The sequence below is a fragment of the Camarhynchus parvulus genome, chromosome 7, assembly GCF_901933205.1.
Source record: "Camarhynchus parvulus chromosome 7, STF_HiC, whole genome shotgun sequence".
NCBI classification, from domain to species: Eukaryota; Metazoa; Chordata; class Aves; order Passeriformes; family Thraupidae; genus Camarhynchus; species Camarhynchus parvulus.
Genome location: NC_044577.1, coordinates 20,999,700 through 21,027,419, shown reverse-complemented (window position 1 = coordinate 21,027,419; position 27,720 = coordinate 20,999,700). Strand labels below are relative to the sequence as shown.

Here is a 27,720-nt window from a genome sequence, read left to right as displayed (position 1 = left end):
GATTCCAAAGACTATGCAGAACAAAATATGAAATCCAATACCTTTCCCAATGTCTGCATACATTACATATAAGTCAACATACTAAAGTTGTATTTGCCAGGATTACTGAGGATGTTCCGTTGTCAGCACTGATACACAGGATGTCCCCATTATCTGTTTTGTGAAGATACTGATTTCCTAAAAGCACAAGAGAGATGACAACAAAAAGTAAGTAAAATGTTCATCAGTTACTTCTATTTATCCTTTATGCTTTGGAGCAGGAAATAAATCCCAAAAATCTGGTTAATGCTGTTGTTTCCCAATTCTATAACGAAAGGATGCTTATAGCACAAGAATGTTCACAAAACATAGTCATGGAGCCCACAGCATCCACGTCCCAGCATCCCTTTCCCTTGGGGCACTAGGCATACTCAGAAGGAAAAGCAGCCTGCATCTCCCTGTTCTCTGGCAGCCCAAAGCACAGGAAGCTGACACACCTCAGAGGGTAACATGCTTCTACCCTAAAGCACAGGAGTAAGTATGCTCTTTTAGCAGTAGGAGAATATCACTTGCCATGAACATGAGCATGTTTCTAAGGGAAACAAGGAATCAACCCTTTGAGCTAAGTGCTGTTCTATAATGGCACAATTAAATAATTTGACTTTTTTTCAGAATACAGTAGTCACCTCCGCATGAGGTGACTGCAGGTGGTACATTGCTGAAGGTAGCACATTTTCCTGACATTCAAGTTGTATGTATAAATGAATTACCTGAAATCCACTCCAAATTATGTGTTTTGTACTTATAGTCATTGTTCAAGTAATTCTGTAGAGTATACGTTTTTCCTGAAGGGGTCTCCTCTGAAAGAAACAGACAGAAGAGAGATTCTGATCTTTGCTGCAAATTGTTCCACCCCAGCTTCTTAACCTGGCTCCTGAGTGGATTTTTGTTGCTGGTTATTAGTGTTTTAGCTAACTGTCTCTAAAGTAGTAGCAGTGGGAGGGCAATAAAACTTTATTGCAAGGCAAATTCAGCAAGCATAAAATAAAGGAGCGTCAGCAAGGTCACTCAACAAACTCATGGAAATGAAAATACCTTTCTGACAGTAAAAAAAATTACCAGAAGACCTCTGGCTCTCTTACCTCAGGAAACATGTACTCCTCAAAAGCTGAAAAGAAGTGATCTTTGAGCCTTTCTCCCCATGCTCACTCTAGGAAGAACACTGCAAAGCCCCAGTTGCTAATAGTTGCAATTGTGAATCATTTGCTAATCCTTAAGCTCAAATTTGAGAAATGCCTCAAATAAAAAAACCCTAAAAATCTCAGAAGCAGCAAAATATTCAGGGAAGGTCTAATTAAAAAAATAAATTAAATAACAAACACTTCCTGATAAAATTATGATGAAATAATTGATTAAATATTTATCCCTCTTTTGATGTGATTTTCACCAAGGTATCTTTAAGTTCATTTTAGCATTACAATTTTGATGGGAAAATTAAAGCCAAGTAACTGCCTTAGTCTGAAAAGACCAAGTGAAACTTTGAATCTATTTAAGCTAATGAGTTTGGTCATCAGCTTCAGCTGCAGTCAGCTTCTAGGGAAAGTATTTCATTCTTACTGCCCGCAGTGCACAAGCTACTTTTTCCAAAGTATGACAAGTAGTAACAACAACAACAACTCAGTCTGAGTCTTTGTGATTCTTTTCCTCCGAAAACAAACACTACAGATTTTAAATTCAAGTGCGCAATTCTCTCCCTGCATCCTCCCTGACTTTTTTTTTTAAATGGAAACCTAAAATCTACCTTCATCTACCTGCATATACCCTTTTACCTACAGGGTCCAGAAGGGAAGGAATTTTAATTTCAACTGGTTAAATCAAAAGACTAGAATAAAAGCAAGTGATAAAAACACTCAAGTACAGACCTGGTGACTGATCAACCAAGGTGCTAACCTGCCCTATCAATTCTGAGAACCCAGTGTTTTGGATACTTTTAAACACACTGCCTTCACTTTCCTTATGCCAAGAAGAAAAAGACAGCAAAGTCCTTGGGGACACACACACACACACAGAAAAACACCCCACAACAGTTTCTGCAGGTTCTCTTTCTGCAGGTTGGATACCTGTGATATCTGGAACAGCACATGAAGACATTTATATCAGCTATTACAGCTTGACTTTTATTTCCAAACAATATAAACTGTATATATACAGCACAGACTAAAACTACCGCTGCAAGAGAGGTAACATACAATGATTTTAGCCTAAAATGCTCAGAAAAGGTTAAAAAATGCTTGCCTGATTCCGTTTTAAATGTGACTCTTAAAAAAAATTACTAGGCTGGATTTATTGCTCTTGAAGTTTCTGTGAGAATATTAATTTCTCAGGTTATTTATTTAACTGAATATTTAATTTGATGGATTATGAACAAGTGGGTATTTAATATTCATACACAGTTGTCTAGTTGGGAATATGACTTCTTCCTAATCGAGAAAGTGTCATTTTCAATCAGAGGGGCTTCAGAAAGCAACAAACTCTCTCTTGGAAAAGGAGAAGCAATTTAAGACAGGTGGCTGATGAACAGGTTTAGGGATTTTTCCAAACTGATGAATGTTTTTCTCCCTGGTGACATACATATTTTGCTAAGGTCTCATTACTAAAAATCAGGACACTATTAAGATTTGTTGGCTATGTATAAAATTAAAATTTCATTTTCTGTCAACACCTTCCACATAGTATCTGAATATGAAAACACACGCCAAGCTGTAAGGGTACAGTCATAGAAGTTCTAGTTGAAGCATTTTCTTAATCTACAAGGTAGGCCATTACCAGTATATTCTTACTTAGTGCCACTGACCAAAGATACTCAACATACATTGAATTCCAAATTTTGGTTCTTATTGTATGGTTTCCATTTGAAAAGAAAGGTCAAACAGGTTTATTTCGACAGAATAAAGTAATTGCTGACATTCAAGAGCATTTTATTGGCTTTGAAGATGGTACACAGGCCAATGGATGTTTATATTTTAGCAAAACTGCTTCTTTCACTCTTAGGTTCCTCAGAGAGGCTGCATTTTCTTGTTATTTTTCTTTTTAAACAATTCCACATACAGACTTATTTTTCTAAACTCCAAATGATGAGCTTCCAATGCTCAGTACTGGGGCCAGTTCTGTTTAATAATCTTTACCCATGCTTTGGATGAGGGGATTGAGTTCATCCTCCTTAAGTTCGCAGACAACACCGAGTTGGGCAGGAGTGTTGCTCTGCTGGAGGGCAGGAGGGCTCTGCAGAGGGATCTGGACAGGCTGGATCCATGGGCTGAGGCCAACTGCCTGAGGTTCAGCAACTGCCAGATCCTACAGCTGGGTTACAACAACCCCAGAAGCGCCACAGGCTGGGCAGATGGGTGAAAAGGATCTGGGGGTGCTGTCAGCACCAGGCTGAACATGAGCCAGTGTGTGCCCAGGTGGCCGAGAAGGCCAGCAGCATCCTGGCCTGGATCTGGAATAACGTGGCCAGCAGGAACAGGGCTGTGACTGTCCCCTTGTACCTGGCACAGGTGAGGACACACCTCGAGTGCTCTGCCCAGTTCTGGGCCCCTCAATTCCAGACAGACCTGGAGGTGCTGGAATAGGTCCAGAGAAGGGCAATGGAGCTGGTGATGAGTCTGAAGTACAAGTCCAATGAGGGTGGCTGAGGGAGCTGGGAGTGTTCAGCCTGGAGAAGAGGAGGCTCAGGGGGAATGGTATTGCTTTCTACAACTACCTGAGAGGAGGCTGTGATAAGGTGGGGGGCAGGCTCTTCTCCCAGGCAGATAGTGGCTGGACAAGAGGAAATAGCCTGAAGCTGTGCCAGAGAAGGTTCAGGTTGGACATCAGGAAGAATTTTTTCACTGAAAGGGTTGTTAAGCATTGGAAAGGAGTGCCCAGGAAAATGGTGGAATCACCATCCCTGCTAATGTTTAAGAGATGACAGGATGTGCTATGGTTTAGTTGATAAAGTAGCATTCAGTCAAAGGTTGGACTTGATGATCTTGGAGGGTTTTCCCAATCTTACATCCCAATCAATTCAGTGATTCATCTCTACCCTGGTCTGACTCCTGAGAGTACTTTGGTATTTCCACTGTCATAATGATATACTAGAAATAGTTACATCATAATACCCCTACTACAACAGTAAAACTGTAAGTCCTTCTGCAAAGATGTCTCTCAACCATTTACATAAGCAGTACTCATACAAAGTTGATAAACAATTCTGTTTGAAATTTGAAATTTCCTATTAACATGCCACCCTGTCTTAAGAGAAAAATTGAGTTGGTTTCTGTAGGTGTGAGGTGTTGACATTGTTTAACCCCAGTTGGCAACTAAGTACCACTCCCTTCCTCCCTCACCCTCAGTGGAGATGGGGAGGAGAATCAGGAAAAGATAACCCATAGGTTGAGGTAAGAACAGTTAATGATTGAAATAAAAATAAATATAATACTCCTAAATAATAGTAATAATATTTGTAATGAAAAGGAAAGCAAGAGGAATAAAACCCAGGAAAGATAACTGATGCAAAATACAATTTGCTCACCACCTGCTGACCAATGTCCAGCCTGTCCAGGCAGCAATGGGCACCTGGCAGCCAACCCCCAGTTTATGTGAGCATGAAATACTCCTTTGGCCAGACTGGGTCAGGTGTCCTGGCCATGCTCCCTCCCAGCTCCTTGTGCACCTGTTTTCTGGCAGAGCCTGGGAAATTGGTGCCCATGACTTAAGGGTAAGCACTACTCAGAACAACCAAAAAACATCACTGTGTTATCAACATTATTCTCATATTGAATCCAAAACAGAGCACGGGACTAGCTACGAGGAGAAAATACCTGATTCCCAGACAAAACCAGGACAGGTATAAAGCAAACAAGAAGTTAACAATTGTGTAAGTTTTATGGTGTGACATATCACCATACCAAAATGGAACCATGTTGAGAAATTACTTTTGGCATATGTTTTGGTTATTCCCCAGTGTCAAGGCTCATTTTCCTAATTTCTACGCGTAATTTAAATAGAGAAGAGGCAAGAAATGAATTGACTTTAAACCATGATAAACAATAAAAGCAGTAATATAGGAAGCTTTACTGCATGTTGACCCCTACTGAGAGAGACAGGAAAAACCCCATGAAGGGAAAGACAAGTGCAAGGATGATGTTCAGTAATAACAAGAAAGGGATAGAGAAATTATAAAAAACAGAAAAGGTGAATAGTTATTGCCATTTTAAAGTGAAGGCAGAAGAGCAAGAATGATCTGCAATCAAAGCATGTCATTTAGGAGCAGCAGGAGAGATGCTGGCTGATTCAGTGGTCAGAAAAGTAAGAGACATTTCAGGGTAGTTTTTCGAAATCTGCTGTTTCCCCATTTCTCTTCCAGCCTGTAAAAGAGTACTCTAATTTTTCCCCCCTCCTGTATACTCCAGCCCCCAGTTACTAGGTGACAGTTAGAGACCTGATTTCCAGAAAAAAAAAAAAGTAGGTAGAAACTACTTTCCAGCCTCAGGACAAAGGCTCATTTAATCCAGAATTCTATCCAATACCCAGGGGCTGATACAGGACATTCAGGAAAGACCACAACCAAATGTGAGTGCTGTGACACCTCCTGGAGCAGTTCATCCAAAAGCCACTCCATGGGACTGCAGAGAGCTCCCCGGAGGGATTTAATCATTAACTTGGTAAATCATACCTCTGGAATCTCTCTCAAATTTACCCCATCTCATGCAAAGAAGGGGAAGGAAAAGGAAGGAAATAACAGCAGAAGTATTCTATAGATAGCAATCTACTGTTGATAATGGGGTTTTACATTGTATTACTCAACATTTGAATTAGGGTAGATAACTGAGTTAAATGACAGTTACAGAAGTCAAGGACATGTAGCAGGAAAACATGTCCATTCCCTATCTTTTCACACTCACACAGAACACTCAGGCACCATAAGATCATTAACTTCCCCAAGACCTGCTGTGCTCTTCCAGCCTCTCCTACGCACACTTCTATCAAAAGACCACAAAAGCTTCTCATTTAGTGAATATAAACTGTAATTGAAGAAACCTGGTTTGTGGACAGACAGCTGTATGGGACCCTCACTCTAAGGCAGTCTATGACTTGCTCATGGCAGCAGAATAATAGCAAATACTGCACTGTCTCCTTGCTGCTCCCAGCACTGGCTGCTCATCCTCCCACTCCTGGCGTTCCTGCCCAGCTTTAACAAGACCTGCAATCAGAGAAGTGGTAAGGATAAATATAGACATGGGATGTTTCAACCTGCCTTTTGCATGGAAGGTTATAGAAGAAAAAAAAAAACAACAGTGAGAAGTGTAAGCAAATTGGTGAATCATGAACAAACAAACCAAATATGTTTTTATAAAATACTCATGCTTTAAGGGTAACAACTTGTTGCTGTAGTCACCTGTTGGATAGCTCCTCAAAGCACAACAATGCTTTGATCAACAGACTTCAAATACAAGCCCCAACGCTGTTTTGAAATTAAACTGTTTGATGAAAGTAGCCCCATGTGGTTATTAAATATAAAATGAAGTGTCAAAATAGGCAGTGGGCCTAAATGAAATATAGAATTTTGTACAGAGTTCTGGCAGCAGACCCTCCAGGTAAATGGCTGCACCTCAAATTAGGGAACTACTCCACAAATTTAAGTCGTCACTATTTGTCCATGCTAAGTGTCTGCAAGACAAGAAGCAGAAGTTCTCCTTACAAAGCCTACAGGCCAGCCAACAAGCCAGAACTCTGCTGGAGAGGCAAAATTCCACTACCTTTCACTGCACTGGAGACCACTTCTCAAACTAATTATGTCCTGCATGAATATGAAGCTTATGAAATGAAAATACATTGAGAAGCATGGCAGGGAAAACAGCTGCAGACCAAAGGTAAGAAGTTCAAACTCAAAATTATCTGTTTATATCAATAACTGTCATATTCACTCCCTGTACAATGCTTGAACCATTGGGATGAAATGAAAACTATTTGACAGCAATTACAGGGGATTTATCAGAGCAGACTTTGATTTCACATAGTCACAGTCACATGAGCTGCTCCTTCCCAAAGTAGTTTTACCACTTTTCATTTGTACTCCATCACCTGCATGGCCCAAGAGGCATCCCTAGCTACTCATGTCCTGTGGTTGTTCATAAAAGCCATATAAGCAAACAAGTGATTAATTGCCCTAACCTATAAATTACTACTTTATGAGTACACAGCTTGTACACAGCTAACAGAAAACATCTGTTTAGCACCCTTCAGTCAAAAATTCAAAAGACCTCTGCAGTTCCCAAACTACAATGGTCACAGTTGTTCAGATGTTACTGCTGGCCTGATTTGTGAAGAGACAGGAATTCAAGTTTTTGAACTGGGGCCACTCCATCTCAATCCTTATTTTATCCAGAGGGACTTAATGAACCACCTGGGTGTGTTCTCTATGCCTTAATTTGAACCAACAGTAAGAAGTCTGACACACTGTTCTACTCTTTTATAATCAAAGGAAACAAGCCAAGGCTGACAGCATGATGGTATTCTGTGTATTGTAGAACAGAAATGCCTCTTTGAAGTAAAATTAATTTACTATGTAACTGAATGACTGATCTTGAATTGCAGCCACTTCTAGAGGAAAAGAACTCCTATGCTACAACTCATGAAAGAAGAAAACCCACTTTATTTACAGAAAGACATAGCATTGGCATCAAGATAGACAAGTACGAACTCCTCAGCAGAGTCAGGCCTGCATACTGAATTCTTTCACTAGGTGTTACGCCTGCACACATCCATCTGATAAGTTATCAAGACCCTTTCTCTTGCTCTTCCCCACTTGTGAAATTCAGAGTATTTTTTGTCACCTCAAAAATCTGCTTTTTTTTGAGATAAGTGCAAAAAGCTGCCCAAAAATAAGAGAAAACAGACTCAGCATCCACTGTTGGAAGTTTCAGCCTAGAAGGCATATAACTCAGCTATCTGGACTCTGAAAATCCAGTTCTGAATGACTGTGATATTGACATTAATATTAATAGAGCTGAACTGCAAAACAGTTTAATGTAAATTATGCCACAGGAGCACCAGTGACACAAGCTCCACCTCTTTAACCGACACAAAAAAACCCCAACTCTGTGCACACAGAAGCAATTTCCGAGCACATCATCAAGATCCACTTACACATCTTCACTTTTTCGGGGTGCACTTCTCGGACCTAGGTCTAGTCTAGCAAACCCTTAGAGTGTGCTGTGCTGGCTATACAAATCCCGACTGCTCAGCTTTTAATCACAAGAACACAAAACGAGAGCAGCTCTGTCCTGCCAGCTGAAAGCAATGCACTGCTGGATCAGGATTTAATGCTGTTTCACATTAACCTCCAGAGTGACAAGGGCGACCTGGAAAGTGCTAACTGGTCAGAGTCCAAAAACCTCATTCAGAACCTTTCTGTACTTTTCTGACCTCTGTAACTGGGCTGTTTATATAATTTCACTCAACGGTGTTAACAAAAGTTGTGCAAACAAAGCAAATGAGAAGGAATATAATCCTTTCAATACTCTCTAGAAAAATTAGAGTAATTGGCAGTTTACTGCTGGTTCGAGAGCCTCTGCCAACAATAAGAACAGTGAAATGGTGAAAACGACAATGCTTCTAATTATTAGCAAGGCAAACAAGAAAACAAGAGGCTTTTTAATTGTCCCCGCGCCCCCCACGCTCTCAGGTGAGGCGGCCGTACCTCCCAGTTTCCCGGACCCCGTTCTCTGAGGCAGAAACTTTCCGCAGAACTTTCCCCGCTCCGCAGCGCGCCCCCCGCCCCGCTGCCCGCGCACTTACGGCGGGTGAGCAGCACCAGGGGCACGGTGATGGCCACCACAACCACGGCGACCCCCAGGATCCCCAGCAGCCACTTCAGGAAGCTCTGCAAGACAAGTCCCGTCAGCCGCCGGCGGCGCAGGCCCTGCCCGCGCTGCCGCCCCCCGCGCCCTCACCCACCGGCATCGCGGAGCGGAGCGGATCAGATCAGGGCAGGGCAGAGCCGAGCCGAGCCGAGCGGGCGGGCTGAGGCAGTTCCGCGCCGGAGCCGAGCGCGCTGCGGCTCCGCAGCCCCCGCGCTGCCCGCGGGGCTCCGCTCGTGAGCGGCGCCTGGGCGGGGGCTGCGGGCTGCTGACGGGGAGCGGCCGGCGCTGGGGGTTGTGCAAGATCCCGGCTCTGCGCCGGCTCTGCGGTGTGAGCGGCGCTTTCTCCGCCAGCTCGCGGTGACACAGCTGGACGCGGCAGGAGAGACTTGGGACAGCGGGGGGAGTTCTGTCGGAAATCAGATAGCGGCCCAGGAGTGAAATGCCTTCAAACGCTGATGGAAAACTCCCAATGTTTTGATAACACCAGCATTTCTTGTTAACTTTCTGCTCTTTGAACTTCTTTTTCTGGCAGTCAAGTCATGAAAAAACAGATAAAATTGCAGGAAGGGCTTATATTTATAGTTTTTTGGCACTGGAAATAGATGTGTAAGTCTGTTAAGTGGGACCTTAAATTAAGACCAGAAAATAGAAATATAGGACAAAAGTTTAAAATTTAGTGGTGAGGATGACCCTTGTTTATGACATAAAACAATTCCCTTTCCAAGGAGAGTTTTGAGTATGTGCTGAGAAAGTAAGACAAATTGTTGGAAAAGACAGTGTAACCTGCAAATCAAAACTGTAAAGCTTTTGATAGTTTAAAAAGCTGAGTCTTACCAGTTATTAAAAAAACTGTCTGAGTTTCTAAATTATTTTACGAGCTCTAGCCTCCCAAACAATAATTGTAAGTTGTGCTTTTTGTTTTATCCACGTTAGATTTTCCTCCTCTAATTGCAGAACACTAGTAGCTACCAGAGACAGATGCAGGTATTTTACGAGTTGAGAAATGTAACAGAAAAAGTATGTGATCTGCTGAAGCAAGATTTCAAGTCAAGGGAAATAGCAAATGTTCTTAGTCTTGCCTTCAAAGAACTTGTCAAAGCTTTCAGAAAGGTTATGCTGCTTGCTCCTTCATTCTACTTCTGCAGACGGAGCACAGCATTTAATATTTTACTGCTGTTTCTTAAGCAAACTGTGTCTGGAAGTGGGAAAATAGCTTTTTGTGATTAAAAAGTCTCCTTTAGTATAAACAAAGTGTTTACAAACATTAAGGATGTGTCTGTCTGGGAGTCAACAGACTTCATCTAGGGACAAACATGTTCTTGCTCATTGTTGTATACCATGCTCCTTGAAGGTAGCAGCTGGTACTAGTTACAAATTTATGCTGTGCTGGATTTATTTGGTTGCCTTAGGAAGGTCATTAATGTGCCTGATGGTGGTTCCAGGTAGCACAGTGTACATTTACCATGCAGCATCCAGCCTGCTGCAATTCCACAGTTTACTATAATCACTAATCTCTGAGTAGATAAGGCCACTTCTATAAAGTAAAATCATAGTGAAGTAACAGTGCTTTACATTACTTTTCAAAGCAGCATTTCATTATATGCAGTAAGATGCATGACCAATGTTTCAGAATGCTTACAGCTCCACTTAAATATCAGTCTGGTGTACTGTGCATCTGTCTTATCAACAATCAAAAAGGAAAATAAAACACCACCACCCCTCACCCCAGGGTGAATTTTCCTTTTCCTAGTGAGTAGGAATCACAATAGGAATCAGCCAATCTGTGCTTTTTCCCCCCCTAATAAGTAGTGATCATCACAATGTCTCAAAATACAGCACAGTCAAATTATGTCTTGTGAAAAAATGTACCTGAATATTTTGTAGCTTTTCATAGCCAAGTTGCAGTTTAGTAATGTTTTGAGAGATTATCAACCATGATTTAAAGTCCCTCATGGTGAATTCTAAGGAGAAAAAAGGAGCAGTACTGTCAATGCATATGGCTGGCTACTGCTGGTTTCGGTGGGAACACCATTTTAAGTGCCTTTGGAAATCTGGGTTCCTATGTCTAGATCAAATTTTTAGTAACCTACAGTGCTTCTGACAGTGGTCATGCCAGAGGGATTTACAGGACCCAAACCTGTAGGCAGAACCACCAGAGTGATTCAGTAATAGTCAGTAAAGCAGAATATATTTTCCATTGAATTGTAATAGTTCCTAACAATGATTCTCTACAACTCGAAAAAAATCTCAAGTTCCTCCTGATTGATCAAAACACTCATGATCCCAAAAAAATATTGTTATGGTCATGCTTCTGTTTCTTGGTCAGATTGTCTTTTGTGATAGCCTGAGACTTTAAAAAGTTCTTCCAGCTAAGTATTTTGAGTTACTTTATACTGTGGTGTTCTTTTGTAATCAGGTAAGTATTAGCACCATGCCAAGAAATTAAACAAAGGACTATCCAGTAGTGGCTGCTACGTGATGAAATTTGAGAAGCTGTAGCTTCCTATTGTATGTTCAACACAGTGGTATTCATAAAGAAGTTGCATGATTGCAAGAAGCTATTGACTAGAAAAGAATGAAAATACAGCTTTCAGCCTAAGGCTGACCTCCCAGAGAGTTGGGGGACCTGCCAGATGCAATGTCTTCCTCAGACTTCTAGCCTCACTAAAACTCAAGACTTTGTTAGACATCTATTTATATATACATCTGGAGCCTTTCCTCCAGAAATATTTAGAAAAGTCAAACTGCAAAAATGGAAAACTTAAGCTCTCTGCAGAGTAAAAAAAAAGTGACTAAAATGTGTATGGTTTACTTTACAGGTGCAATGATGTATTCCAGAGTTCTCAGTGTGTTCTTGTGGGAGACAAAATATGGGCTGGATAGAATTTTGTACGGGTTCAGTGGCTCCAGTGAATAGTGGAGTTTCATTTTTTCTTTGCATTTGAAGTTGAAATGGCATGACAGTTTTGTAGCACATCTTTGGTTCTATTTGAGAGGATTGTGAAGAGTGTTAACTGTAAATCAAGAACGAAAAATCCCTGTTTTATGCGATTATGTTACTGGGACATCAATTTCAATGTACTTGGTAGCAGCTGTCACTTAGCTCTTTCAAGTTTGTATGTTTTTATTTAGAAAATTATTTTCTTGGGAAGTACAGATTCTTACATGTCCTCTGAGCACAGTTGAATGGTTAGAGTATCTCAGGTTTCTGTTATTTTTTTTTTTTAATTCATTCCAAGTAGTTGTCTTGTTTTAATGCAATATGCTTATTTTTCCAGATACTTAGTAAATAGTATGGAAGACAAAAGATGCTGCACACTCAGCAAATAAAATACAGTGGGGACACTTTTAAATATAAGGCCACATGGAAGTTCAAGGCAGCACATGTGCAATACACAGAGGACTCCAGCCATTTAGTAAAGACAAAGAGATTGTGACTTATTTTTCCCTGTATTTATACTCTTCACTGAATTTCATGTAGACAGAAATGAGAAATATCCAGGGCATACCTTATTACTGATGTCATATGGACTTGCTCTATGATTTCAGGATATGTAAATCCTAGTCCTGTTGAGGTAAAACATGTGTTTGATATTTCTGATTATAAGCTCAGCTTGTCTCATTTGTGAAGAAAGGGTTACTTTTGATTCATGCTCTAGATCAGGACTTAGAAAATTAGAGGTTAAATGTTTTTGTTGTGTTCCAGAAAAGCTGCATAAACTTGAGAAAATAATTTACGTCCCTCTGTTCCTAAAGCATATAATTTGTAAAAGTGTGGAAAGCCCAGTATTTTCATGCTGATAAAGCCACCACCAGGAGAGGCTCAAAATCCCTGGTGACAGACACTGTGAAAAAATGGATTTGTAACTGAGGAATCCTGTCCTTCAGAGCACCAAGACATCCCGGACAAAGTGAAATAAAACATTTCAAAGGCAATAGTTCAGTCTGTGGGAACAGAAGATTTACCTTGTACCATTTTGTCCTGGGCCATATGTATCCAACTGCGCATAACTGAATCTTTTCCAGTTCCACTTGAACCCAAACCACTGTGTACAAATGGGATTAAATAAACAAATAATATGTATACACAGCCTCCACCTCTTTTCCCTTTTTCTTTTCTTATCTCCAGTGGTATTTTGGATGTTATGATTTTATATTTTTTCTTTAATGCAAGATTCTATTGAATTTAAATTGTTTAAAGTTGGGATGTTAGAAAAGCTTTCTGTTGTTGCCAAGAAGCTGATCAAGATGCCAAACTGGGTATGATCTGTTCTGATCTAAAATTACAGAATATTCATTCCTATAGCACTTTGGAAGAATGATCTAATATTTTCCCAGAAATTTTAGATTATAAGTGCAAGTTTCAGATGCTTTTAAAAAACTTATTCCCATAAAAATGTTAGTCCTCTCTAGCTTCATCTTACATGATTTATTTTTCACCTAAAGATAGTTCAGAGTTCACACAGCTCTTTTCTGGGAATTATTGCAGAGAAAATGTGACCAAACAATGCTGAGTTTATCAGTCCAAACAAACCATTTCTAAGATCTCAGAGACACTAAAATATTAGAATAAAATGAAATGGAGTGCAAAGAGGAACGTGGCGTATACACAATGAGAAGTCAACAGAAAAGAAGCTTGAAAAAAATTTATTTAAGGCTATAATTTAATACCCTTAAAGCTTAGCCTTTTTATAACAAAGGTTTTAAGAGGGATATTCACTTCTCAGGCATTTGTAACTGCCAGCCCCTTATGAATAACACATATAATTGGTAATTGAATCATTTGTGTGTAGAAGTAAATTTTTTAGAAAAATAATTTTATCCTTAAATATAAATGGAGTTACTTTAGTCCTAATAAATGCAAAACATGAAGTTATAGAACTTTCACATTCTTAAAGCTGTTAAGAAAACCATGCCTTAGACAACAGGTTTTCCACATATAAACCTTTGGCAACACTAAACTATAGTACAATTATTTCCTGGCATGCAAGGTGACATAGCTTTGTTACAACAAATGTAAATGACAGAATACAGATTTCAGAATCTCTTAATAACTGGCAGTTGATGAAATGAAGATCTTCATTTATCCCATTTTATTCTTCATTTTTACTGGTATTCTTCCAAAAGGTCTCTGGGGAAAAAAAACAAAGAAAAAAAGCAGCAGCAATTAGGAAAAATTCTAAGTCTCCCAAGATTTATGAAATATGTGTGGAACATATTTTTTCTGTTTTAGAGTGAGCAGATGTTAGTTTCACAGACCTCTCAATGCCTCTCTCTAATAACAGATTGAAAACAATTATTCCTAAAGGAAAAGCATTTTAGTAGTTTCTAATAGATTCTTTTCCTAAATTGTTTGTTTCAACGCTGAACTGCAAACATAAAAATAGTAGCATGTTAATAAAAACTGTATTTTAACTACACCTTCTAAATTTTTTGTTAATTTTGTTTCAGATTTCCAAAATCAACTGGTTTTTTGGGTGCTTTAATAATGCAAATTGGATATCTAACATGTTAAAAAAATCTGGCCACTCACATGTGTCTTGTGTTGGTATTTAATTACTTTTTAAAATGCTTTGTTAATTTTAACAAATAATTCCCAAATATTAACTTGTTCACAGTGCTCATTTAGAAAATGCTGCTTTGCCTACATACAGGCAAACTAAAGCAGGGCTCCCAAACAGGAGCCCTGATTACGGCATGAGCTCAGATTACAGCACTTTTTCCTAATGACAAGCCACTGATTAAGGCAGTGTTTTATATCACAGTCTTTAAAGAATAATCAATTTGGTGTAATTTTGCCAATAAATATTTCCGATTTTATAATGTCCATGTAAAGCAAAGTTTTATTTTTCAGTGATTTAATATGACCTTACTTCTGGTAACATTCACTGGCAGAACTACTTTCAAATTAAATAGGAAATTATTAGAGGTTCATCATTGATAAAAATTCTGATAATATTTGGAATTAGTTCCATTTAGTGTTTTATCCTTCTTCATCTGTCTTTAACAAAGTTTGCAACATACTACAGATATATCAGCAGCTAAGAGAAAAATTAGTAGTATTTTCCCCAGGTGTGACAAATGCATTGAAAATATCAGTATATTAAGAATAGTATAAAATTCAGGCACCTTTGGGTAACTTTTGTGTTAATTAGCCATTTTAGGAACTCTTTGGCAGCCATATCATCAAGGACTTTGTTGATATCACTCGTGAAAGTGCCATCTGCATGTCTTCGACCCATTTCTTCAGCCACAAGGGCTTTTTCTGGGAAACTTCAAAGGGAAGAAATTATCAACACTGTGCAGATCAAAACAAACAAACCATTTAAAAGGGCCTTGTTACAGGGTTCTAATACACTGAACATGCCCTGTCATTTGAAGGAGTTAAGGATTGAGCCTGATGTTATGGGTCAGTACAGCACAATGTGTGTCAGAACATCTTTTGAGGCATTATTTTCAAAACACACAGTGGTTCCTTCCAGTGAGTCTAAACTCCTCTCTAGCAGTTTTGAAAAAGCCATACATGCAAAAATATATCTCAGTCTGCAGTGTCTATGCCACGTATATTAGGCACCAGTACATTTACTAAGAATTACTATTTAAGAAATACCACTATTAAAACATTACAGTCAAATTTTCATTCTTTTTTCTGTTTTATTTGGACATAAGGCCTATTTATTTACTTGAAATTATATTTCCTAAGAATGCTTATTCTTAATAAGAATTATTAAGGGCAACATTTCTTTTTTTGTTGTTTCAGAAGGGTGGTTGAAATAGCTCATTTAAAGCACTTGTATAAATTTGCTATTTGCTTGTTTGATATAAAATCTTAGAATGTTGCATTTTATACTTGGAATCAGGTCCTGATTCTTTTTCCATTCTTTTTTTGACTGCTGAAAAACCAGTTTGTCAAAACCAGAGTTTGATTTAGAAAACTTTTCTCTCTTGTTTCATCCCATCAAATATAGGAAGATTTTGATGGATTTCATTAAGGTGGGCTGATGCTGAAGCACCCTGGGTCCTGGATCCAATGACAGGCAGACTGGTTCATTTCAAGGAAGACTATATAAAAGTTCAACCACTAACAGTACCAAATGTTGGAAAGCAGAAGGGTTGTCTACAATTAATTGCCCATCTAGGGATCTAAGTTCAATGAGATTGTATTTCTCTCAAATGGATACAGAAATACCCTATTTCTGCTCATGAAAACAAAACATGACAGAAAAACAAGTGGATGTCTGAACATAACTAGGAAGGGGAACAAGCTCTTCCCTTCTCTATAGCTGACCTAATTTATTTAACTCTGTTTTTTTCAGGAAATTGTCAATTTTTACAAAACTTAATTTTTGCTATTTAGTCTTCCTTAACTACAACACACAATCTTGTCTTACAGATTGTATTTTATTATTATTATTTTTATGTAAAGTGAGAGACTTACATAATACTTTACAGCTGGTAGAATATTCATTCAGAGGATGAACTGAAATCCCTGCCCCAAAGAGCTTACAGTCTAAAGGCACAAATAAGTACAGAACAGTTGAAAGGTGGGGAGTGGCAGCTGCATGGTATAGCTCCTAACCATGCAGAGTTGGAAATAGATGAGCAGAAGATGCCTGCAGAAGACTGAAGGCAATGCCACTCCAAGTGTACGACCATCATGGCAAAAGATGTAAAGTCATGAGGGAGAACATGAAGTGGATAGGATAGAGAAATCTGCAATGAGTATGTGGAGAACAAGGTAGAAATTAAAGAAATCATGGGTAGGCAAAACCATTAGTGGAGCTTTGTGTCCAGGGAACTGCAAACCATGGCAAAAGAATCAGAGGCCTCTTAAAAAGGAAGATAAGCTACAGCAATGATAGTTATGGCAGCAGCAGCTTGGGGAGACTCTGAGAAGCATGGGAAGAGGAAAAGAAGTTAGTTACTGCTGGGAATGATCATCAGCACACAGAGTACACCTGAAAACATTGGTAAAGATTTAATCTTGGAAATATTGCACAGGAAAAGATGGACTGTAAAAGGAAAAGAAGAGAAGGCAATTTAAGATGATAGTGACTTGAATAATCTCAGTGACAGTTAAGGAGACTGTAAGCAATGTTATGTGAAGGGGAAGATCGTAGTTAGAGGAAGAAGGTCTGGTTTAGTTTTAGATGTGTTGACCTTAAATAAAACTTGACCTTTTAGAGTGTAACAGCATACTGAACAGGTTTTAATCTGTATTTGAACTTAATAATGTAAAGTGGTAGTCAATCACCAACAGAATGTCTTCTAATACAAAAGAAAGACATGAAGTACAGCAAGAATGATCAAAAGCACATCAGAGTTTCATCAGACATGATTTCTAACCCCAAATACTAGGCAAAATTTAATAAGAGGAATGGATGCATTCTTACTCTCTTCTTCCTCGTCCATTCACTAACCAAGCAATGAACTCTTTGGCAGCTTGACCTTCCAAATAAGAGGTGATGTCACTGGTGTAGGTGCCTTCAGCATGTCTCTCATATTCAGCATGGCGCTTGGAGATGGCATTGCTGAAAGGAGAGCAGTACCACAGGAGCAGTCTGTAAGAATTGAACTTTTAAACAATCTTCATTGATTTCAATATCCCATGTGCCAGACTAGTGTTTGTATAGGAGAGAGGGGTTCTTTTTGTGCCTCAAATTGATCTTGACATATTTTTTATTGTTAGGTTTCAGTTCTGAAGGTATGCCTGTACTATGCAATACAGTTTTGTGCAGAGATTCCTGAACTAGTTCTGAAAAACTCACTTCAGGTGTGGAAAGCAATTACAGCTGTATTGGAATGGTCTTACTAATTAAATATGAGCTAGAAACTGTATTGTATTTTACAGACATGCTTTTTGTTGCCCTTTGTTAAATGCTCCCCCTACCTTCACCTTCATTATTTCTGAGCCAAACTATTCAGACTTAATTCCTTTCAAGTTTACATTTTGAGTTGTTTTATAAACACCTTTTAAATCATCTCTCTGACCAAGTCATAATCTTGGAAAACTTTCAAGCCTGATCAACTCCATCTTATTAAAGGCATTCTCCCTCCCTACACCTCATTGTGATTATTTCTCTGATATAATACAAAATTATGTTACAGTGGCTGCTGGGAAGGCAAACTACACTAAGAAGTAGACATATTATGGAATATTTTCCATGAATAAATTCTCTAGCATTTCTGTTTCAAAATTTGCTAATTTCTGCCCAAATCTAGCTCTTTCTATTATTTTTTCTTCTTGGGATGTCACCATTCCTCCTAATTTAGTACCATCTGCACTTTTCATCAGCATGCTAACTAGAGTTGTTTGGAACATTTTTAATGAAATGTTAATTTTTTTTTGAGATATGCTGTTTCAATGAAGCGGAAACATTATTACAAATTTGTTATTAATATTGACAGTGTGAATGTAAGGGTCTTTGTGATCTGGGCTATCCTTTTTGGATTTTCTGACGAAAGACTTCATATAGGTATTTTAATCTGTTTTGCAAAAACACTTACTCAATTTCTCCTTTATTTATTTAAAATTTCCAATCTCTCTAACCTTTTCCCAATAACACAGTCAAGAAACAGAATTCTGGCCTTCATCAGGTCTTCTCCTTTCTGTAATAAGTGGTTTATGAAACATGGGACTGAGTGCTGAGGGCTGAACATTGCATCATGTTTAATCAGCTCTCTGCAAATTTTCCTGGCCGCCTTCCTTTCACTAATCTTCTCACTGGTTTTTTATTCTTCAACATAATGTGGTTGTTTTTGTTTAATTTTTTTCTTCAAACTTTCTCTATACCAAGTTTTTCTTTTTATGTTATTCTCTACTCTCCTTGATTACTTGAAATGTGCTTTCCTAAAACCTATTCTCATCCTGTTGCATTCCTTGCATCTATAGCTATAGAACACAGGCGCAGGAATAAATAACATAGAGACATATCCTATTTCCTTGTTAAAAGCAGCTATGAAATAATGTATTGGATTGATATTTCTTTGATTGTGGTAACATTTCAAAGAACACTAGTTGTTCTCTTTCTTGTTCAACTGAAAATGAACTCAAACTGATTGAGAATAACAAGTTGTGACAAATAGAATACCTTGAGAGCTGGTCAGGGACTTTGTTATTTTCTGTGTCCTCCTGTGCTTGTTGGCTGTAGTGAAATTGCACAATCATTAGATCGTTAGTACCAGTACACTGCAAAGCCTGCATAAGTTTTACTGGTTATTATTTGAATATTATAGTGAATCCTCATGACTCATAGATGAATATTATATTCATTATATTTCAGACATATGAATTTAAATTAGTACAATGTGTAGAAATTGTTACTTTATACTTTAAAGTCTTCCACAGAGATTTAAAAGCATTAATGTAATAGATTCTTCTGGATATTTCTGGATTCTTATTGGGCAGATTTTCTCTAGAACACAAGACTGACGCACTTGTGCATTATCCTTGCTCTCAGCTTGTTAGCTTGAGTTTAATCAAAGTATATTTGAAAAAAACATGCCAATTTATATTGATGATACTGGTAAATTATCCAGTAGTCAACAAAACCTACACATCAGCTGCCTTTTCACAAATGAAACTTCAGGATTAGAGTATCCATAGATAGGAAAATTTTGTTGAGGCCTAATGGCCCAGAATTGTGCATTATATTTATATATCTTATTTGTATTGAACTTAATTGATTCACTGAGGAAATCTGCCTCAAAGAGGCTGAGACAGTCTTTATAGGTGGCATATCAGAAAGTACATTTTGATTTAGCCAAATCCTTTTGATTGATTTTACATGTTTCTCATTTCTAATAATATATTAATATTCTATTAATGGCTGGACTTGATCTTAGCGGTCCTTTCCAAACTAAACGATTCTATGATTGTATACATAAATTTTCCTCAAGTACTTTACTTATTCGAGGTTTATCCATGATCTGGGATGGGAAGCTGATACCAAGAAACTGAATTGGCTAGATTCTTGGCTGTTTTTGTTTGTGGAGATCTGTATCAATGTGACCAAAATGCTTACCCATTTCTTTTAGTGCTCATTAACCATTGCACAAAGTCCTGAGCTCGTCTGGTGTCCAGGTACTTGGTGTAATCACTGGTGAATGTGCCTTGTGAGTGACGTTTCACTTCATTCAGCGGTCTAGATTCCTCTATTGGCTCAGAATGGGAAGCTTTGAATGATCTGTGAAAAGTTTAGACCTTGTTAATCTGCAGTACAGTCTACAGGTGCATTGATTCTTCTTTCAACAATGCTATTTTTTACTCCCATGAAGTGAAAGCAAGTGGCATATTGATCAGTAGCTGTCTGGTAAAAGGAATCTGTATAGCAGATGGGACACTGCCCAATTACACAGTCTTCTTGGATAAAGAAGGTAGCCATTGTTTTAATACCCCAAATTTCTGTGCTAAGCTTTGCTATATTAGAAACCCCATCAATTTCAATGGTAGATTAAGTACTGCATAAAGGGGTCTTTAAGTTATAGTATGTTTGGCTTCAGAGTGTAAGAAAAAAAAGTTCACGCCAAGTATTTGTAAAAGTTTGGTCTAAAGAATTTACCTTGATTTCTCCTCTGTATCCTGAAGAGGATTTTGCCAGCTGCCTTGAACTATCATTAAAAGGAGACCAGCAACAAAATAAATGCTTTTCATTTTCATTGCCTGTCAAAATAGAAATAAAGCAACAAAGAAAAATGTTATAATGTTTACATATGTTTGAATCAATTACATTGAAAAGAGACATTCTTAGTGCTGATCTAAACATGAAGGTTAAATATAAAGAGCCTTCTAGGATGGGTTTCATGTCCAGTGGATGACATTTCAGGGCCTTGGTTAGGCATTCAAAAGATGTAGTCTCTGTTCCAGTCTTTCAGCTCTAATCTGTATTCTAGAATGCAAGGAGAGCTGAGACCAACTGCATCCTCCCTGTCTTTTGTAATGTGAGGATAAAGGTCTGTTCTCTCATTTTCTCTGGGTTCTGCTGATGGCAAGCCCTAGATCTGTAATACTGTTCTATTGCAAAACTGGGGGTAGTGATGTGGCTGTGATTTCTTTTCCCAGGTCATTCACTAGAGAAAAAAACAAAGCAAATCTTTGTCAAGAATACTGTCACATTAGCAGCTCCCCCTACTTTCTCACAGAAGTTGCAATGAGTTCACATCAGTAAAATGTCATTGGAAATAATTTCGTCATCTACTTGGGCTAATACTTGTGTATTTGAACAAGCCCTTCTCCCATCCATGGCATTTTCCTATGGAGGTTTATGATACAGTCTGGAAAACAAAGGGAGATAGGACACATGAGTGCCTTGAAGCAAAATGGTAGCAAAGTAAGTCCCAGCTACAAAACACTCTCCCCAGTAAATGTAATTTTTACCCTATTCCCGTGGCTCCACTGCAGGAGTTTCTTACTGAAGCTGATGTACTTACTGATTTATAAAATAAGGCAGTCTGAGTGAAAATACATATCTTCTCTATTTTAATGCCTTGTCACGAGAGGCTGAATTTAAATATACTATGGGCTGGAGGAAGTCTTAGGAAGAGGGAATGATGTGTAGTGAAGGTGTAGATTACTTCATTTTGAGATTGAGACTTGGCTCTGCACTGAGCAATGCAAATGAGGGGGCTATATGAACACCTCTGAAAAGGTGATCTCCTGCATCAAAAAATCCTACTGCTGTAGGACTTCTACTCTGCCCCTGTAGTCTGCTCCTTCATAGCAGATTTTTTTTGAAACCTGTTTCTTCCATCTGTTTAAAAATAACTTCTAGTTGGAGATGCAAAGCTTGACTATTGGCAGGCATTTTACCAATGGTTAGGAAGAATCTATTGGATTGGTACTTTGTGAGGCCTGATTTTTAAGAGAATCTTACTGAATAATGTGAATATTTTACTAGAATACCTCAGTATCTGTATCCAAATACTTGAGGCAATCAAAATCTTAATAAAATATTGATCAAGCTCAGAAAATAAATGTGTAGGTATAATATTTTCTGAAGTATTTTACTATTAGGCAATGGAGTCAGTTTTCCTCTCTCCACCAGAAGCAACTGCCAATGTTACTCATTTTTTCACCAGTGTCTGTTCATTCTGCTTTGTGCAATGTTCTGGTGTATAAGAGCTGACCCCTTCACTTGAACATACCCTGCTATAGTACCAACACATACCACAGTGGTCATGCAGTCAGCCTTATTAAAACCCTAACTCTAGTGCTGAAATCTGTTTTCACTGTTTCATTTGGAGCTGTAATTTGGTGGTGCAACACTGACATCCAATGTTTATCTCAAGGAATGCATAATTTCACATTTCATAGGCTTCTAGCGATGGAACAAAAGCTCTGCCTGTTCTTTGGGAAATGACTCTGTTGTGGTCATTTCAAAATGGTTTGATTGGCCCCTCTGGTAACTGATACAGCTGTAAATGAGTTAACCTGGACTTGGACACCAGATAAAGTCTGGCTATTACAGCATACATAAGTAAATTTGCCCTGCTTGATAGTCCTAGTTTACAGCTGTCTGTAGCTTTATTAAACTGCAATCCAGATTAGACATAAACCCAAGTCACTGAGGTGGAATGAAATATCCAACACCAAAAGATTTTCTTTTATATAAAAGTTATTAAAAGATAATTCAAAGTCATTGTAGTCAGTAAAGAGAAATTTCAGTTTATCTTGGCTCTAACTCTAATGTCTCAGGCCTATAAAACTTTCAGATGTGAACAGTCCCACTGGCTACTTTATTCCTTAAGTATTAAGATTAAAGTTAAATGCATTTTCAGCTGCTTTCTAAATTTTGCAGAATCAAAATTGTAAGATTATTAAAAAAGAAATATGTATAAATACAGTTTTTAAAATGTATAAAATTTTTGAGAATCCTTATTAATAAAATAAGCTTTTCCAAAAACTATTAACCTTCTGTCAAACATGTTCTTTAAAAAAAAAGCATCAGTTTTGTTTTTTCAACTTTTAGTATTTGCTATTGGTAAGTTAAACCAGCAACAGGAGTTCTTGACAAGTTAAACAGGATACAGTTTCAAAAGAAGAAATAGTAATTTTATTCTTGATAATATAGATGTGTTATAGAGAAAAAGCGATGATCAGAAAAATGGTATTTTCTTAGTTTATGCTGGTTAATCAATCAGTTTCTCAATCAGCAAAAAGATTTTATTTGCTGTAAGTTATTTAGGTCACCAGTAGATATTCTAAAAGCCCTGGAAACCTACTATCAAGGCACAGGAAAACTAAAGCTAATCTCACACAGAAAATTTTTATTCCTATGCATATTGGACTAATGAAAATATTTTCATATCTTTCTGATTGAAAATGAAAAAATTAAGACATCTCAGTTTGAACCACCAGAAATATGTAACAAAAATACCTCTCAAATCTTGATCAGATGTTTATTTGAATATTATTTCCTTCACGAACCTGATTTTTCTAGTTTTATAATATATTCTACTACAAGTGTAGTAGATTTTTTGTATGTATGTACAATTTTAACTAGCTTAATTTCACTGAGTTTTCAAAAAACTTTCAGAAGTCACATTTGTATCTCTTTCCAGTCAAAAAATAGAAATTATGAAGTTACATTAAAAAAGCAGTAAAAAAAGGAAATATTTTCATATGAACATGCATGAATGAACAAAATAGATTTCTATTGAAATGAAACTGTCTGCAAATAGCAATAATCTTTTGAAATAAATAAATTACTTTCAGGTAGGTGTGTTTTACATCTAATTTACCCACCATGCTATAATGCCTTGTAGAAAGTTCTGTAAAATCCAACCTTCTAGTCTAAGGAATTTCATAGTAGGATGGAAGATTAAATTAAATTTTATGCAATAATCCCAATAACTATTGAAAGGCTTTAATTTTACTTCTGTGCTATAAAATTTCCTCTTCTGATCTTACAGTGATATGGAAATAATAGTTGCTTGAGACAAACTAATCTAAAAGTGGGGCAGTGGAGTGACTGTCTGTAGGGTGACAGAGTGACAATCTGTCTTGGACAGTTTTAAATCAGTGTCTACATAAACCCACTGAATTTGTTTCCATGCTTCTAGCTTAATCCTCATTGATTCATATTTAGGCAGTATCTACAAGGAGTGAATAATTTTAAACTCACATAATCTATCATAAATACCCCACATTAATTAAATATTTCTACAGAAGGTACTAAAGAAGATAAAAATATAAAAATCAATAACTGTGTATCTCATTTAAATTCTTACTACAATGCATGTCTTTCATGTTCTCATGGTTAATCTTCCTTCTTTCAATTAATTATGCAACACAAACTGTTGATTTCCATTTATCAGATCATTCTCTATTTAAGTAATCAATTCATCAAAATATTTAAATTATGATGTCATTAACTCCAAATATCAGTGAGTATAATCTCAGAAGAAAACACCAATTTGCTGAAAGATCGGCACCTCTATTGAAAACTTTGGGCAGCACAATGCAGACAATGCACTAGGCTTTCTCAAACAAATAACTGGTAGTTCATATAAATCTTACCTTATTATACTTAGAGGTGATATGTGGCAGCTGCAGAAAGAGCTACTCTCTCTTCTGCAACTATGGCAAGCCTTGAGGATCCTGAGCTCTGCCTAGCTGCCTCTTTTGCACAGACTTATATATATACTGTTCAGCTCTAGTAAGCATTACAGGAGTGCATCATTGCTGACAGTTTCCTTATTCAACTTTAAAAAAAAGTCATCATATTTGCTATTCATTTCATTTGATAATTTTACAAGCAATTTCACACATTCATTCTGCTTACTTTATGACATCAATGCTAACATGGATTTGCAGAAGGAGTGAGGTAGCAATGTCTAAAGTAGTAAATATCAAACAGAAGGGCATTAACATGACAAACAGTGGGCAAAAGGTGCCTGGGATCAAGGCAGTGATTTCTCCAATTTCTGATTTGCCACATTTAATAGTTAGAATCCTGATTCTACTGACATCAATAGCATTGTTTTCACTTATCAATTTTAATAGAGTTTATAAATTTAATTAATTGTTAAAATAAGCACAGCTTTCCCAAAACCCTTGAATAATTCTTCAGGTAATCTTGTGCCAGTATAATGAATATAAAGAGATGTGAAATATTGCAGTGATGGCTACCCACTACGCCATGCCAAGCACAGGTGAAATTTTTAAAAAAATGTTTTGATTAGCCCTAGAGGTAAAATTCCAAATTTGTAAATGCTACTGTAAGAAAATTCATACTCACTTGAGAACTATATGCCAAACATTCACTATACACTGAGTTTCACACCGTGGCCTATAGATTTATGCAAGATAAATCATTTGCCCACATTTCCATTCCCTACAAGGAAAAAAATGAAACAAAATGTATTTGAGATGTGTACTAGTGCCTGTTTGATGCAATTATTGTTGTTCAGTGGAGACAATTTCATAGCTCTGGTGGAGCAGCATTGCCAAAGAAAGCCATGGTCATCCATGCAGTGACAACACAGAGACAGGTAGGGGAGATAATCACGTAGGAGGAAGGTTCTGGAATCACAGCAGACATCTCATTGAATGTTAATGACAGCCTATGCCCCAGTCTGGAGTGCCTCACAGTCCAGTTTGTGGCACAAGGCACATACTTATTACAACAAACCTTATTTCCCTTAACGCTGCTCCTCAAAGCCAGCAAAGAATGTGCTTCACTGAGGTAGTTTTCTGCTGACTGACCAGATTGGCAACGCCCATAAGATACAACTGAGGTAATGTATAAACTTAATAACCACATTAGAGCGGCAAACAAAATTTACTGGATCCTTCCTAGTGCTCTATCATAAATACCTTCTGTGGTACCATGGTATGGGTTCAGGGAAACGTTAAGTCTCACTACACAGTCCACATAATCAAGTTTAATTTTTGCTAAGCGTAATTTTCTATGCTATTGAATCAATCTGTGAGATTCGTGGTTTATTTTTTCCATTTCTAGGCGTCGGGGTGGGTGACCCGGCGGCTCCCGCGGCCAGCGGTGCGCCCTGCAGTACCCGGGCAGCGCAGCAGATGGGGACCAAGGGGCCCCTTCCACCGCTTCTGCACCGGGACCGGCACGCACACGCTTTGCAGGGATCGCTACAACCATCGCTCTGCACGCTGAGTTAAAGATACTTTGGAAAGAGGCAGTACGGAATGTGAGACAATATCCTCTCCTCCAGGAAACAGACAGCTTTTCTCTTTTTGTTTATCTCAGTTTATTTTCTTGTGTCATATAAAGTTCCTTGTTTACAGTAGGATGATTCCAGAAAAAAAAAAAGAGAAGAGCACGTCAGTGCACCTGGTTGGGCAGGTTGTCACAGACTTGTATCATCTAGCAGGTCATCTAGCATCTAGAAGGTGATCAGTTGTTTTTCAAGTTGTACACAGAAAATAAAATGTACAGGAAAGAAGTGAACTGCCATCAAGAACCAGGCAACCCTCTGTTGCCATAACTGAGTCTATAGTATATATTTCAGGAGCACAGCAAAGAAGAGTTTCCAAACAAAAGTGGAAAATTATATCAAGTGTAGGAGACACGCACATACACTCAAGTTTGTTCCTCTCACATTTTAAAATACACCAGTTAGATGGCACCTCTTGGCAAAATCAAGGGCAAACTCACTGTTCTCTATATCATTGTTCTCAAATGAGACAATACTTTGAGTCAGACTAAGAAACAGAAGGTGAAAGGGGCCTGCCTTCGGGAAATTTTCATGTTTCTTGTGATTCAGTTGGAGTGGTTGAGTTCACTGTATCTGGAATTTATCAAAGTTTCCTGCGCCATCATCTGATTAAAATTGTTAGGATTTGAACATTTTAATGAATTAGGAACTTGCTGGCTTTTGAGAGTAAAAAGTAAAAAAAGCCTCATCAAATGCTTTCAAAAAAGTGACGTCCCTAAATTCTTCTGTGTATTTCTTCATTACATATTTGTTGCTATTGTATTATTATCCATTACATGTCTAAAGGGAGGAGGATGTATCTTGGGGTATGACTACAGGCCCACACCCTTTACTTTCTTATATTATACAGAAAGTATTCTCTCCTAACCTTGTCAGCTGTGAGCTCAGAGGGCTGGGCTCTGCAGCCCCTTTCATTTTGCTATCTTTGTTACACGATAATCACAAAGAGCATTCCCCTCCTGAGAATGGGAACCAATAGAGGAGGAACATATGTGTAAACACATGCACACATAAAGATCTCAGCAAGTTACATCCATAAACCTGTGCTTGTACATAACACACACAGTGTGTGCTTACGTGTGTTTACAACTCCATGGCCACCCTTTGGGGAGCACAAATGCCCTTCTGAAATGGAGGGTGAGTTCAGGGTCTCCAGGCCTTTCTGCAGAACACAGCTCTGTGCTCTCTGCCAGGGGTGATGAGAGGTTTGTACCTCAGCAGCCACAGCCATTGTAACTGAGCTGCAGCCCACACTGTCTGCTCACAGAAGCTGGAATCGCTCCACTGCAAGTCAATGGAGCTGCATCAATTTGCGCAAGCAGAAGAGCTGGCCCAATATGTACTAGTTGTTTTACATTCTGAGAAGACAATGTTCATAATTGAAAGTAATACCAAATGCTCTTTGCAAATACTATGAATTATTCAGATTAAATATAGAGCCTTCAAATGACTCTATAAAATGTTCTAAACAGCTGTGCCTTGTAATTGGAACTGCCTGGCAAACTGGGAAGTATTGAATGCAGTCTGAATTGGACTTGATATCTGAGTAAAATGAGTATAACACTAACCATATTCTAGAACCTGACTGGTTTTCTGCTAAATTTCTCTTCAGGACTTTTTTTCTTTACAGCTGCAATAATCCTGTGTG

General features: G+C 38.1%; 2 protein-coding genes across 5 annotated transcripts in view; both read right to left on the bottom strand.

Annotated features, from left to right (window-relative positions):
- The window catches only part of DPP4 (dipeptidyl peptidase 4), a 43,127-nt gene extending 33,962 nt beyond the window's left edge, over positions 1 to 9,165 (bottom strand). For 2 of the 3 annotated variants that reach the window (XM_030952748.1, XM_030952750.1), the window contains exons 1-4: positions 8,980 to 9,165; positions 8,821 to 8,905; positions 750 to 839; positions 83 to 177 (exon numbers count right to left, since the gene is read on the bottom strand). In XM_030952748.1, the coding sequence (XP_030808608.1) occupies positions 83 to 177; positions 750 to 839; positions 8,821 to 8,905; positions 8,980 to 8,985 (276 nt within the window). In that variant the 5' untranslated portion in view covers positions 8,986 to 9,165. Of the gene's footprint in view, positions 1 to 41; positions 178 to 749; positions 840 to 8,820; positions 8,906 to 8,979 lie in introns of those variants that run through there. The other variant, XM_030952749.1, reaches the window with a different exon arrangement.
- A 4,351-nt stretch (positions 9,166 to 13,516) lies between these two features.
- On the bottom strand, positions 13,517 to 25,207 carry GCG (glucagon). Of its 2 annotated transcripts, none has more exons than XM_030952470.1 (7): positions 25,124 to 25,207; positions 20,447 to 20,547; positions 19,910 to 20,071; positions 18,977 to 19,030; positions 17,279 to 17,416; positions 15,015 to 15,158; positions 13,517 to 14,016 (listed from the first exon to the last, which is right to left on the bottom strand). In XM_030952470.1, exons 2-7 carry the CDS (start codon positions 20,542 to 20,544, stop codon positions 13,992 to 13,994), a joined length of 621 nt encoding a protein of 206 aa, XP_030808330.1. In that variant the 5' UTR covers positions 20,545 to 20,547; positions 25,124 to 25,207; the 3' UTR covers positions 13,517 to 13,991. The 2 variants fall into 2 exon arrangements, with proteins under 2 accessions (XP_030808330.1, XP_030808329.1); XM_030952469.1 differs by lacking the exon at positions 25,124 to 25,207 and adding an exon at positions 24,403 to 24,495.
- Between the last annotated feature and the right edge of the window lie 2,513 nt (positions 25,208 to 27,720).

Coding starts and splice junctions, on each gene's coding strand:
- GCG (XM_030952470.1), bottom strand. CDS start 20,544: ATGAAAATGAAAAGCATTTATTTTGTTGCTGGTCTCCTTTTAATGATA. Junction 20,072..20,446: donor GATACAGAGGAGAAATCAAG/GTAAATTCTTTA, acceptor AACTTTTCACAG/ATCATTCAAAGCTTCCCATT. Junction 17,417..18,976: donor GTCCCTGACCAGCTCTCAAG/GTATTCTATTTG, acceptor CTCTCCTTTCAG/CAATGCCATCTCCAAGCGCC.